Source organism: Typopeltis vanoorti, chromosome 3 (assembly GCF_054136105.1).
Source record: "Typopeltis vanoorti isolate ZY-2024b chromosome 3, IOZ_Tvanoo_1.0, whole genome shotgun sequence".
NCBI classification, from domain to species: Eukaryota; Metazoa; Arthropoda; class Arachnida; order Uropygi; family Thelyphonidae; genus Typopeltis; species Typopeltis vanoorti.
This window is the reverse complement of record NC_143551.1, coordinates 16961206-16975067: the sequence shown is the minus strand read 5'-3', so window position 1 is coordinate 16975067 and position 13862 is coordinate 16961206. Positions and strand designations below refer to the sequence as shown.

The following is a 13862-nucleotide window of genomic DNA, read 5'->3' as shown; positions in this document are numbered from 1 at the left end:
CTCAAATAAGTCAGTTTGTGCTCTTAGAGAATATAGAGACAAATGCAAGAATGCTAAACACTGTGTAAAACTAGCTAAACAAAAGTCATGGGAGGACTTTGGCAAGAATATAGAAAATAAATATCAAGAAGGTGGCAAAATGTTCTAGTGGTTGTTGAAGAAGCTTAAGAATGGAGGAAAGAGTGCTGTAAAAGGAATTAGAGATGATAAAGGTGACATGAAAACAGGAGAAAAAGATATCCTTGAAGTATGGAGTAATTACTTTGAAAAACTGCTAAATGAAACAAGCAGTGATGACAGCACAGCGGTAAAAAACACTGACCAGGCATGCAGTCAGGAATACATATCCATACTTGAAGTAGAAAAAGCCATCAAAGGCTTGAAATGTGGAAAGGCAGTAGGGGTAGATGATATTCGACCAGAAATGCTGAAGTATGGTGGTATAAGAGTCTTACAGTGGCTGCACTGCATAGTTCAGAAAGCCTGGACAGAGGGACGAATTCCCGATGATTGGAGTAGAGCTCTCATAGTACTCATAGTTTTAACTTATGGATCTGAGAGCTGGGTCAGAAGTAAAACACTTGACCAAAGACTAGAGACCACAGATATGAGAGTCCTGAGAAAGATTAGAGGCGTGAACAGATGGCATCAATGGCAGTATCATATTAAAAACGAGGATATTAGGAAAGAACTTGACATTGTCAGCATCCAGGAATGCGTTGGCAGAGCTAATCTCAGGTGGTATGGTCACTTAAACAGAATGGACGAGGAAAGATTAGCAAAACAAGTGTCCTCTGCCAGGTTGGCAGCAAAACGACCCAGAGGAAGACCAAGATATGGGTGGATTGATATGGTACAAAGTGCTTTAGACGATAGAAATATAAGATCTGATAATGTTGGAGTGTTGACAAATAACAGACTGATTTGGAGGAAAATTGTAGATAGGAAATTAATAATGATGTAATTTTTTTCATGTAGTACTATCATATCCTGTACACCCCTTGAGGGTACATGGCAGGAATTTGATGATGATGATGATATCAAGGAAAGATTTTTCACAAATAATGACAGTTCCTTTGTCTTTCTAAGTAAAAACTTGTAAAAATGAGTATGATACAAAAAACATTCAAGTGAGATTTTACAGGTACATATCAGGAAATTGCTGATGGTTTGAAGATGAAATATAAATTGGTGGTGACTGATGGTGACGAGCATTCACAACTTTCAGGAAGTATGGCGGAACTTATACGTTAATATAAGTTTGGATGAATAATGAATATGGAAGTATCCATAGAAAAGGTAGTAAATAAAAGTAGTTATGTGCTAGGGAGAGGGATGAATCGGTAAGAGAGGAGATAGTAGTCTGATTGCTCTCCATCAAACATATGGAATTTTTAAGGAAGTTTTTGGACACCTCTCCAAAGATGGGAGCAGTATACTCCATTGCTGGACATATCTTTGACTTGCAGAATGTAATTATGTAGAAGATAAGTACTGTATGGATCTGAAGAGGAAGTCCAGCTTTTTCCTTTGGATTCTGAGGAATCTATAGATACTCTATATGTTAGTGCCAAGAAAAATTTTCAGGTGAGTTTTTTCATGTGTGGAAAATAACACAGAATTGACTTTCAGCATGATTAAAATTGATTAATTTATCTTTTCCCCCTCAAGGATGTTATGGCATTGTTTAAAGCATTTGCCATAGATAATATTATAATTTTTATTGGTTTGTGCATCACAAGATTTCAGGAATAAGGAGGAATTCAAAGTATTGTCATCTATAAGGAACTGGGTTGGTAGTTGGCAAAAAAATCATTGAATAAAAAGGAGGAGGAGAATGGGTGGAAGGAAAGAGCACTTTAGCATTAATGGGGAAGTTGAAAGAGTAAAAGCCATTCACCACCATTATGTAGGTAGTGAACAGCAGCATGCAGCTAGAGAGGAAACCAGATATACCTATAAAATGTTGGAGTAAGCTTATAAGGAATTCACAAGATATGTAAGGTAGAGAGCAAGCACCTACTGTATTGGTGAAACTTGGTCCCACCTGCAGGTAATAAGTTAGTGAAAAAGAAGAAGAGATAGTTATAGGCTAAAAAGAAGATGGATATATGGTCAGGAATATGTGGAGTAGGCTTCAACAGTCAGTTATAGAAGCAGTTCATTTAGTTAGCTTTAAAAAATAATTGGATAATTGGCAGATTAATATTGATATAATTTGTATATAAGTAGCACTATTAAACTCATTTGCATTAATAAGTATGCATGTGTAAACTTAAGAAAAAATTTTTTTTTAAATAAGGTACATGAAAAAATTGAGTAGAAGATAGTGTTGAGAGAATGTAAAAAAACATATCAAAATTTATTTCTGTAGGTCAAATGTAATTGCTAGACAAATAATGTTTATCATAAGATAAAAAGAAGTAAATATAAAAAATATTAATAATCGGCGAATGGCTTTTATTCCCTTATAGTAAGCGAGGCCTTTTAACCCTGTCTAGCTTTTGGAGACTGAGTGGGCAGTTAAATTTCTACCAGTAGCCAATCAGAGACACCTGACCCATAACTATCACTAATTATAGGTAGCACTCGATGAAGAGACAGGCAAACAAGTGTTGCTATATCTTGGTACCTAATTCTAACATGCTGTGTTACTGTCTGAAATAATGTGGGTTCTACCATCGATTTTCTTAGCTTTCTGGGAGGAAAACCCTGCTTGCCTGTGCCAGAGATAGACTAACTTGGTAACCGGTTGAAGAAAGCTTGGAAAAAGTTCCTCTAGTCAGTGACTAGACTTGAACTTAAGTCTGTCTTCAGATGGCTTAGTGTAGAGGATGCAAGTGTCACTTCCACTGAGCTACACAAGCCTATATAAAAAGAATTGGGTTGGCAAATAAGTTCGTTTGGTTTATGCATTAGTACAAGTTTACGACACTTTGCCTGTCGCTGTTACTCAGTTGAAAGGCAACATTTCACATAACCTTTCAGTGAATTTTTGTTCGGCCTACTTCAGTTGCATGTGTGTAACATATTTTTAGAAATGGAAGGAAATAACGTACATTACCTGCATATTTTGCTTTTTTATTTCAAAAAAGGCAAACGAGCTAAGGGATGGTGCCTTAACAGAACGCATATGCCAAAAGTGGTTTGCCAAATTCCGTTCTGGAGATTTCGATGTCAGTGATGCACCTCGCGCCGGTCGCCTGACTGAGGTTGATTCAAGTGTTGTGAAGGATATCGTTGACAAAAATCCATCATAAATAGTGTGGGAGATTGCTGCAGTACTGAACATATTTGATACAAGCGTTGAAAACCATTTGCACAAGCTGGGATATGTTTCAAAACTCAATGTTTGGGTGCCGCATGAATTGACTGAGGCCAATATGACTGCTCGCATATCCATCTGTGATTCGCTGCGACGTCACCAAGAAAACAATCCATTTTTGAAGCAGATGATTACGAGAGATAAAAAATGGGTCATGTACAATAACGTGGTACGTAAAAGATCATGGGGGCACAAGAGTGAACCGCTGCAAACAACCTCGAAAGCGGGATTGCACCAAAAGAAGATCCTGCTCTCTCTGTGTGTGGTGGGATTATAAAGGTGTTGTCCACTACGAGGTGTTACCATCAGGCAGAACGATTGATTCAACTGTCTCTTGCTCACAGTGAATGCGACTGGCCCATGCAATTAGCACAAAACGTCCTGAATTGGCAAATCGGAAAGGAGTTGCCCTCACCACGACAACGCCAGATCCCACACATCGTTAACAACCCGGAATAATTGTTACATCCTGGCTGGGATGTTTTGCCGCGTCCTCCGTATTCACCGGACCTGGCACCTTCCGATTACCACTTATTCCGATTCTTGCAGAATTCTGTGATTGTCCCACTTATTTGATTGTCCTCCCCCCCCTACACACCACCACCCCTCCTTGCCTTATATATCTTTTCGGCTGAGGGTGAATTAGTCTCATTTTATTATATGACACTTCCAAGGACTAATGCAGTAGGTCACTTCACACCACATAATCCACACTTTAAACTATTTTTGCCATCTTCACATTATGTCACTATCCAATCTCTACTGCCTACTAATAGTATTTTTGTCTGTTAATTGCATTGTGTTCTCTGGCTGATTTGCCTGTATGCAGAATACAAAAACCAGAGTTTCTGGGAGGGAAAACCCCACGAATTCCATAATAGTTTCTCACCTTCAGTTGAAAAAGCCCATATAAAGATTTCTCTTGTTATGATTAGAATCAACCTCTGGTCTGATCCAGTCAAAGGGCATAATGTCCCATTGTACTTCCTCTACAGAGGTGCTAAGTATGGAGATGTGCTGTGTTTTTCATCTTGCTAAATGTACTAACTGGCCAGAAGAAGATATGCTTTCCTCATAGTTGCTTTGACCATAATTCAGAATGGCCTAATCTAGTCTAATCCCATCCCCCCCCCCCCCCCCCCCCCCCCAGCATTGAGTCATCCTCAGGTTGTGCTGAGTAGGTTTGCTTTCTGGTGTTCCATTTCCCCATCATAATCATGAAACTGACCTCATGCTCATCTTCTTTGTAGTATTACATGCAAGCTAGTATTAGGACAGATAGTAGAAATTGATTAATTCATAGAATTGCTGTTGCCACTCTAGATCTCCTGATGGAAGGCCAACAACAGTTATAGTAATAATGAGAGAACAAGGGCTTAATGACGTTTTTTTATGCTGTTATGCTACTATATTTCAATATTAATAATTGTCAAATTTCTGTGTGTTTGAGTGTCTGTTATATATACATTTTTCATAATAAGGAATAAAGAAATTATTTGAATTTTGGGATTGAAAATTAGCAAGATTAATCTCTTAATTTATATATCCTTTTAAGGCTGTAATGTTTTAATGAGTGAATTATAAAATTGGTAGCCAAGCTGTTTTTTTAAGTGGCCTGTGACGGACTGTGAATTAAGCACAAACTGGATAAAGGTTTACCTGGTTTTGTTTCTCTAGAAGATGCTGTTTCTTTTTCTGACTTTTGTTTTCTGTTTGTTAATTCATTTTGGGAACTAAAGGGGGGGGGGGAAGGAATTTTTAATACAGAAGATGAAATTTCAAGTGGAACAGTAACTGATTTGGAATGATTGGATTTTCTCTCAGATGCCCCAAATCCAGTTTGAGTAACTGCCCTTCTATCTCATATTCTCTGCTTCCCACTAACAGTTACAAAACTCACTGCAACCTTTTCTCTATTGGACATTCCTTTCTGTCCTAAAATTCCTCAGATGAACCAAACAGGAAAAAAAAAATGCCTGACTGCCAGCCATTATTTTTTGTAGACAACTGAACCAGGTATACCTTTATCTAATAAGTAAGGCCAAATAATTAAGAAAGACTGACAAAAAAAAAAAAAAAAGCTTAATTACTGTCTCTACTATCTATCTATCTATCTCTTCCGTAGTCCTAAATGGACCATTGGGTCACTCATGGCTGGTAGGTGATATTCTTTGTTAGCCTCCTCCAATCATCTCAGTCTCTTGTTCTTGATGTCAGTTGAGAAAGGGAGGAATTTGTCCATTTTTTGATGTTATGAGTCCATTTTCATCGAGGTCGGCCCTAACCCTTGATTCTGGAACGATTCCTTCTAGTGCTTGCTTTGGAATGCCATTATCCCTCTTCACTTGTCCGAACCATTTCATCTGTCTTCTTCTGATGACTGTCAGAATATTTTTCCTTTTTTTTCCTGTCTATTGAATCAATCAGTTTTCAGATATTTTCATTGGTTTCATGAACGATATAGGGAATTCTCAAAGGTCTTCTGTAAGTTTTCATTTCAAAAGACAGGAGTCTCCTCTCATCTTCCCTCAATAAAGTTCAGGCCTCACAACCATACAAGAAGATAGAATTCACCAAAGTGTCAATTAGTCTTAATCTTGTTGTGATTGCTATTCTGTTATCTCTCCACAATGGTTTTAACTTCTGTAAGGCCACGGTTGCCTTAGCAACTTGGTATTTCATGTCAGTTTTTGAGCGACCATCTTGACCCAACACGCTTCCCAGATAAGTGAACTTATCTGATTTTGAGGTTTTCATTGTTTTTTGCAGGTTTATGTATAATCCATATTTTTTTAATGTTCCGAAAACGCGGCTGGTTATCTCTTGTAATTCTTCTTCACTTTCTGCCAGAAGATCAATATTGTCTGCAAAACATAAGTTGTTTATTCTTAGTCTGCTAACTACTATTCCGTGTCATATTCATGAAGAGCTTCATCTATGACATATTCCAGAAAACAATTAAAAAGAAGAGGGGACAAGATACATCCCTGTCTTATCCCCTGTTCTGCCCAGAATGGTTCACTAATTTTTAATTTCAATTCTCATATCAGATGAAGAATAAAGAGATTGAATAATCCTAATGATTTCATTGTCTATACCATAATGTTCCAAAATTTTCCATAATGCCTTGTGCCATATTGAGTCAAAAGCTTTTTGAAGATCTAAAAATTTGTGACAGATTATTTTGTTATGTTCTATGTATTTTTCACCTAGTATGTGTATTGTAAAAATATGGTTGATTATACTTCTTGACTTCCGGAAACCTGCTTGTTCATCTGATAGCCTGCTTTCTATTTTCTTTTCAATTCTTGACAATATTTTTAACAGGATTTTGCTTGAATGGCTAATAAGGCTTATTGTTCTATAGTTGCTACATTTATTACCATTTTCCTTTTTAGGAATAGGTACAAGGACAGAACTCCACCAATCAGAAGACCAAGTCTGTGTGTTCCATACATCCTGAAATAAATTTAGCAAGGTGTCTATGATGATGTCACCTCCTTCGCATATCAGTTCCATTGTAACACCATCATTTCCTGGTGATTTTCCTATTTTTGAGGAGCTAACTGCTGCAATGACTTTTAATATCGGGTAATCTCCTTCCTCCGAACCTCCTGGCAAAATTTCATCCAAAATATCGTCAGTCAGTTGGGGGTCCTTTTGAAAAAGCTTGGTTTGTAACATTTTCATCTATCAACTATTTTCTGGTTATCCGTGATAAGAGTTCCATCTTCTATACTCCAATTAATTGCAGTGAAAGGTTAGTTAACTTATTGATAATTTGAAAAGCACTTTTAGGATTATTTTTATTTAGGTCCTCTTCTATATTTTTGCATTCATCTAGTATCCATAAGTTTTCTAGCATGTTTGATTTCTTCTTTAATAATCTTGGTAATATTTTTATACTGTTCTCTGTTGTCACCACTATTAATATTAAATTTCAAATTTCTTCTTTCGTCGCATAGTTCCAAAATATTTTTGGTTATCCATGGTTTTTGTTGACTTTCCTTTTGTATCCAAGAATTTCCTCAGCTGTTTCAGTTATCTTTTGTGAGAAGTATTTGATTTTAGATTCAATATTATTATATTTTTTGAAGCTTGTGTCAAAAATTTGTTTTAATTTGTATTTATATAATCTATTTATTTGGGGGTCTTTTAATTTTTCTATATTATATCTTTTACAAGTTGATTTTGTACGTAATATTTCTCTCATTTTCATATTCACAGTTGTGATGACCATATTGTGGTCGCTGCCAATGTCGGCTCAAGGAAATGATCTGGTTCTTGTGAGGTTGATGGAGGTTTTAAATTTTGTGCTTACAAGGATAAAGTCGATTTTGTTGTGTGTTTTACCATCAGGGGAAGTCCATGTCCATCTTCTGGGAGGTTTATGGGGAATAGAGTGTTAGTAATGGTGAGTTCATTTTGTGAGTCAAAATTGATCAATTCGAAACCTCTTTCGTTTGTCTCCCCATAGCCATATGATCTGACAAATAGATGAAAATTCTTACTGATGTCTGTTCCAATTTTGGCATTCCAATCGCCCTGTATAATCAAAAGGTCTTTGCTATTCGCTCCAGTAATTGTTGCATTAAATTGACCATAAAACTCCTCTACTTCGGAGTCCTTGTGGCCTGTGGTTGGGGCATAGACCTGTATGATGGTGATATCGAGTGGTTTTCCTCTTAGGTGGACTAAAGCAATTCTGCTGTTGATAGGATTGAATTTCGTGATGATTTGTGTATTAAAAACCTGACACCTTCTTTTCCGCTGCAATCGCATCCAGAGTAAAGAAGCAAATATCCTTCATCTGTTATTAGCTCTCCTGTTTTGGGCCATCGAATTTCACAAAGTCCCATAACACCCCATTCATATCTTTTTAGTTCGTGCTGCAGTAGTTTGAATTGACCTGATTTGTAGTAGAGTCCTAATATTCTAGGTTCCGGTCATTAAATGGTTGCAGAGTCTGAATCTGGATCCAGTTTTTTCATTATTTTTGTCAGTGATAGTGGTGGTGGTAGCGCCAGTCGCTAATTCTCATTGCCACCCCTGGAGCTACTACCAAATGGCAACACGGACCGTGTTGAACCAGGCGACATCCGAGCCGGCATGGTATGCTGTGCTAAATCCTTCACCATGAATGTCTAATGGGCAGTAAATTAAGGCAGATGGTGCCCATCTCCTCCCCTGTCTTCACACCTGCTAGCATTTAGCTGGGAATAGTGAGATGGCTTTCACGCCTCGGGAGGCCCTGCAGTAATGATACTCCCAACTTGCTCCCCCCCCCCCCCCCCCCCGCCATGTCACGGCAGCATAGCAGGACTTTGGGGGGAAGGGAATAAAGGTTTACCTGGTTTTGTTTCTCTAGAAGGTGCTGTTTCTTTTTCTGACTTTTGTTTTCTGTTTGTTAATTCATTTTGGGAACTAAAGGGGGGGAAGGAATTTTTAACACAGAAGATGAAATTTCAAGTGGAACAGTAATTTATTTGGAATGATTGGATTTTCTCTCAGATGCCCCAAATCCAGTTTGAGTAACTGCCCTTCTATCTCATATTCTCTGCTTCCCACTAACAGTTACAAAACTCACTGCATTCCTTTCTGACCTTCTAAAATTCCTCAGATGAACCAAACATGAAAAAAAAAGACTGACTGCCAGCCATTATTTTCAGACAACCAAACCAGGTATTCCTTTATCTCATAAGGAAGACAAAATAATTAAGAAAGACTGACAAAAAAAAAGCTTAATTACTAATTGTCTCTACTATCTATTTATCTCTCCTCTTAATATAAAATATTTCTATTTTATATTATTCTTAGATCAGCAATTTTGAATGCTGGGTATAAAGTTTCATTTTCACATACATCTCCACAGTCTCTGAAAACAGATGCACCACCCGAAGTGATATGGGATATAATTAGAAGTTGGGTAAGTGAAGCGTATTAATGTTCAGTAATGCTATAGTGAAATTTGATATCTTACATAGTTACTGCTTATATTCAAATGTTCATTGCAAGTTTATTTGTTTATTTGCAAAAAGGTAAATTGAAGGAAATGATTGTCTTGGTTGGTACCAATAATTTGAGAGGTGAGAAGTATTCTATGAGGATGTGAAGCAGTTGTTAGAAGAGGCAAAACTGAAGAGCAAGAAGCTGAAGGTTGTAAGTCTCCTGTCGTGCTATGATAGAGGTGAACTGAGAAGGAAGTCATTGATTGCCAATGAGTCTATATGCAAAAGAAATTATGTAGAATTTGTGGATCTGTGATCTCTGTTTGATGGAAAGAAGAATTTGTACAATGTTGATGATTTTCTGAATTTTTTTTTTTTTTGGGGGGGGGTACATCTAAATGGTTTTAGTGTTAGATGTCTGGAGAGAGCTTTGTTCACCGAGCAAATTCAGGGAAACTTAAGCAATTAGGGGAAGCAAGTTTGTGTGAGGGCACCCAAGAAGCGAGTGAGTGTGAAAATGACCAAGTGAGGAATCTAGTCTCTCAAGCCAAAATATTGAATAGGGTAGTAAATTCAGAAAGTAAAGTGTGTGTGTGTGAGGGGGGTAATTTCTGTATACTAATGCCAGAAGTATCAGGAACAAGAGGGGTGAGTTTTTGGCATTGATTAGTGCAACCTCGTCAAAAGTTACAGGCATCAGTGAGACCTGGCTAACAGCAGATGATGAAGTTACAGGGATTGAATGTGAAGGGTTTAGTTTTTTTAGGAAAGATAGAGAAGATAGGATGGGGGAGGAGTACTGTTGATGATAGCAGATGAATTGCAACTAAAAAGAATAGGAGACAGGCAGGAGGGTCAGGGCCAGATTTAGACTTGCTGAGGCCTTAAGCTATACAAAACCCAGAGGCCCCCTACTGTTTTAAATTACATCAGCTGGTCTCAGAAAAATTTTAAATATATATGCCTTTTTAATATATGAAAATATATTGTCTTTTAATTTTTATTAAAAAAATAAAGTATATGTTTACAAAATCACAGAAATAATTATATAATTAAAGGGTTTTAAAAACGACAAATAAGGCTCAAAAAAAAAAAAAAGAAGACAAAATATCTCAATCACTTTTATAATGCGCCGAAATTATCATCGTGATATTTCTGACTTCACTTGAATGATTTTTCTGTGAATATTTTTTTATCAATTTTTATATTTTTTTGTTTTTTCATTTGAGGCCCTGGCAGATTGCGAGTCCCTAAGCTGTAGCTTTTTTAGCTTATACGTAAATCCGGCACTGGGGAGGGTGGTTGTTCATTTGAAGCAATCTGATGTGAGATTAAGACCAGTGAGATAAAATATACAGTTGGTTGTTGCTATGTGCCAGGGAATTCCACAAATGATCTGGAAGACATGCATTGCCAAATTAGTACAACGAGTACAGGTCGAGTGATTATTATGGGGGACTTCAACTATGAAGGTATAGACTAGAAGGAAGAAAGATCATGTGGCAGAAAGGAAATAGAATTTATACACTTGTGAGAGATAAGTACTTCAGGCAGCATGTGATGGAAGGGACTAGGGGTGGGAGAGTATTGAACCTGGTCATAGGATCAGAAGAGCTATCCATAACCAAGTTGACAACATTGTCTTCAATTGGTGATAGTGACCATGCGGTCTTGACTTGGGAAATTGTGAAACACGAGGAATATTCTATCAAGAAGGGATATTTGTGGAACTATAAAGCAGGTAATTTTGACATGCTTAGGAAGAAGCTTAAATATGTACCATGGCATAAAACACTGCAGGGTAAGGATGTTAGTAGTGCTTGGGATATAGTTAGGGTCATCTAGAGAAAGTAGTATTAAATTGTATACCTCAGGTAAGGAGGATTAATCGGGTAGGAGTTAGATGGATGAGTAATCATTAAGCATGAGCTGCAGAAGAAGAAAATGCTGTGGAATGTGTATAAAGAAAAAGATGACCAGCATGGCTAGGAAGGCAAAATCAGATTATGAGAAGAATTGTTGAGCAAGCCAAAGGAAATCCCAAAGAGTTCTTTTGTTATGTGATGAGTAAGAGGAAGAATGACTATGGAAGATTAACCTTAATGAGTGATGATGGTCATGAGGAGATGGAAGAGGATAAAATAGTTGAGTTACTGAGTGACCACTTCGCAAGCCACTTTATCTTCCTAGTGAGGTTACTGCTTTAACCTATGTGACAGACACTAATGTGGGAACAGAGGTGGATGAATTGGAGGTCCTCATGATATTGCAGAATCTCAATGCAAATACAGCTATGGGATTAGATGAGATATCAGCTAGAGTTTTGCAAGAATGTACAAGAGAACTGGCAATGACTTTTACTAAGCTGTTTAATTTAAGTCTCAGCTATGGTAGGTTTCCAAGGGAGTGGAAAGAGTGCAAAATTATTCCTTTGCATAAGGGAGGTTCTAAGACTACAGTAGCAAATTATAGGCCAATCAGTATCTCAGGCGTGGCAGTAAAAGTATTAGAAAAATTGGTAAAAAAAGAGAATTCAAGAATGGGTAGATAAAAATATGATACTGTATAAGGATCAACATGGCTTTGTAAAGGGTCAGTTATGCCTTAGTAATTTACCAACTTTTTATAATAGAGTAACAGCTGAGTTGGATAAAGGAAATAGTACATGATGATTTTTCTGGATTTTGCAAAGGCATTTGACAGAATACCACATGAAACACTGTTATTCACATTAGAACAAATGGGATGGGATATGACACTGGTTAAGTAGATAAGAGAGTGGCTGCTGGACAGATATCAAAATGTGGTATATGGAGGGGTAGAATCAAGGTGAAAACAGGTGACTAGTGGTGTGCCACAAGGTTCAGTGCTGGGACCATTTCTGTTTAATTTATACGTAAATGATATAGCAAATAATCTGAAAATATGCAAATAAATATTCAGTTCTTTGCTGATGACAAAATTAGGTAGAGTAATTGTTAAACAAGGATTTAAATAGGCTATCAGTATGGGCAAAAGTTAATGGGTGTCAGTTTAATGTCAAGAAATGTAAAGTTATGCATTTTAGGATAAATATATTATAAGTTGTGTATCACATTGATGGTATTGTACTCCAGGAAATAGATGAAGCTAGAGAATGAAGAACACATTAACAAGTAGAGATAAGGAAGTTGTAATTCCTCTTTGTAAGGCCTTGATATGCCCACATCTGGATTACTATGCTCAAGTCTGGTCCCCTAGGTTTCTTGGGGAGGAGGAAGCAGTGGAAAGGATTCAGAGGAAAGTGACCAATGTGGTGAGTGGCCTATGGAATGTGTCCTATGAGGATAGATTGAAGGTTGTTTGATTGCAGAAGTTGTTTGATAGGAGAAAAAGAGGGGTAGGATAGAAGCATTTAAGTTGCTTAAAGAGTTTCATAGGATAGATGCAGGGGAAATGTTTCAGTATTTGGCTAGAGGGACCAGAACAACTGGTCATCCCTGGAAGTTGAATAAAGGTGTTGTCAGTAGGACTGTGAGGACTAGATTTTTTGCTTGGAGAGTGGTGAATGAGTGGAATGGGTTGCCAGAGTCAGTTGTGAGTGCTTTTTCTATTAATGGGTTCAAGGAGTTCAATCTATCCACACAATTATGATAGATTGCATGGATAGGTTAGGTTTCTCACGATGAGCCTTCAGACTCCATGGAGGTACCTGTATAATAATAATAATAATAATAATATTTATTTTCCCCTTGAAAATGCCCTTTTTGTTTTGTTTTTTAATTCTTTTCCCTCATGCTTACATTTTGCTTATATTTAATATAGGAAGAAAAAAAATAATTTATGTAATTTTTTTTAATAAAACTCTATACTTGTTTGCTTCATTCATCAGTAAAACTATAATAATAACATTGTTTAATAACAAACATTATTAAATAATGTTTTTGTTATTAATCATAAGTATTTTTATATTTAGTGATTTAGTTCAGTAATCAGGGATTAGTGATATCTACTGGTATCCTTATGTATTTCACGATAAAATCTAAAGGATTGTCCAAACTACTGTGATATCCCATTATACCCAGCCATCCACAATGTTATTGTAAATGTAACTAAATTCAAATATTTAGGTCTAATAATTGACATAGATAGAAATTGGGAACATGAAATAAAACAAAGAATAAACCGAGGATGAAGACAATTTGGAAAATACAATAAAAATTTAAAGAAAACATGCCTATCTGTCTAAAAAGAAAAGCATATGAACAGTGCTTCATGCCAGCTATGACATCTTGGAGCATGACAAGATGACTGGAAAATAAATTAGGAGCTGCACAGAGAAACATGGAAAGAATACATAAAGTAAAAAACATAGATATCAGGGAAAAAAAACAGAGTTAAAAGGCATCATTAAAGAAATTAAAAAAAAAAATGGAGATGGACAGGATACATTGCAAGCAATAGACAAAAGTTTATACAGAATTACAAGTACGAGAAGGGTTCAATAAGATCTGGCAGACCATCAACAAGGCAGAGGGATGAACTAAATCATTCGATAGGAAATATCTTTTTTTTTTTTTCAAGTAATGGTCCAGATTTTCAAATTTTTG

At 36.7% G+C, this 13862-nt stretch overlaps 1 protein-coding gene across 2 annotated transcripts in view; it reads left to right on the top strand.

Moving 5' to 3' along the window:
- The window catches only part of Trm1 (tRNA methyltransferase 1), a 182111-nt gene that overhangs the window by 150150 nt on the left and 18099 nt on the right, over positions 1–13862 (top strand). For both annotated transcript variants that reach the window (XM_090390569.1, XM_090390568.1), the window contains exon 11: positions 9143–9251. In XM_090390569.1, coding sequence (XP_090246695.1) covers positions 9143–9251 — 109 coding nt within the window. The remainder of the gene's footprint in view (positions 1–9142; positions 9252–13862) is intronic.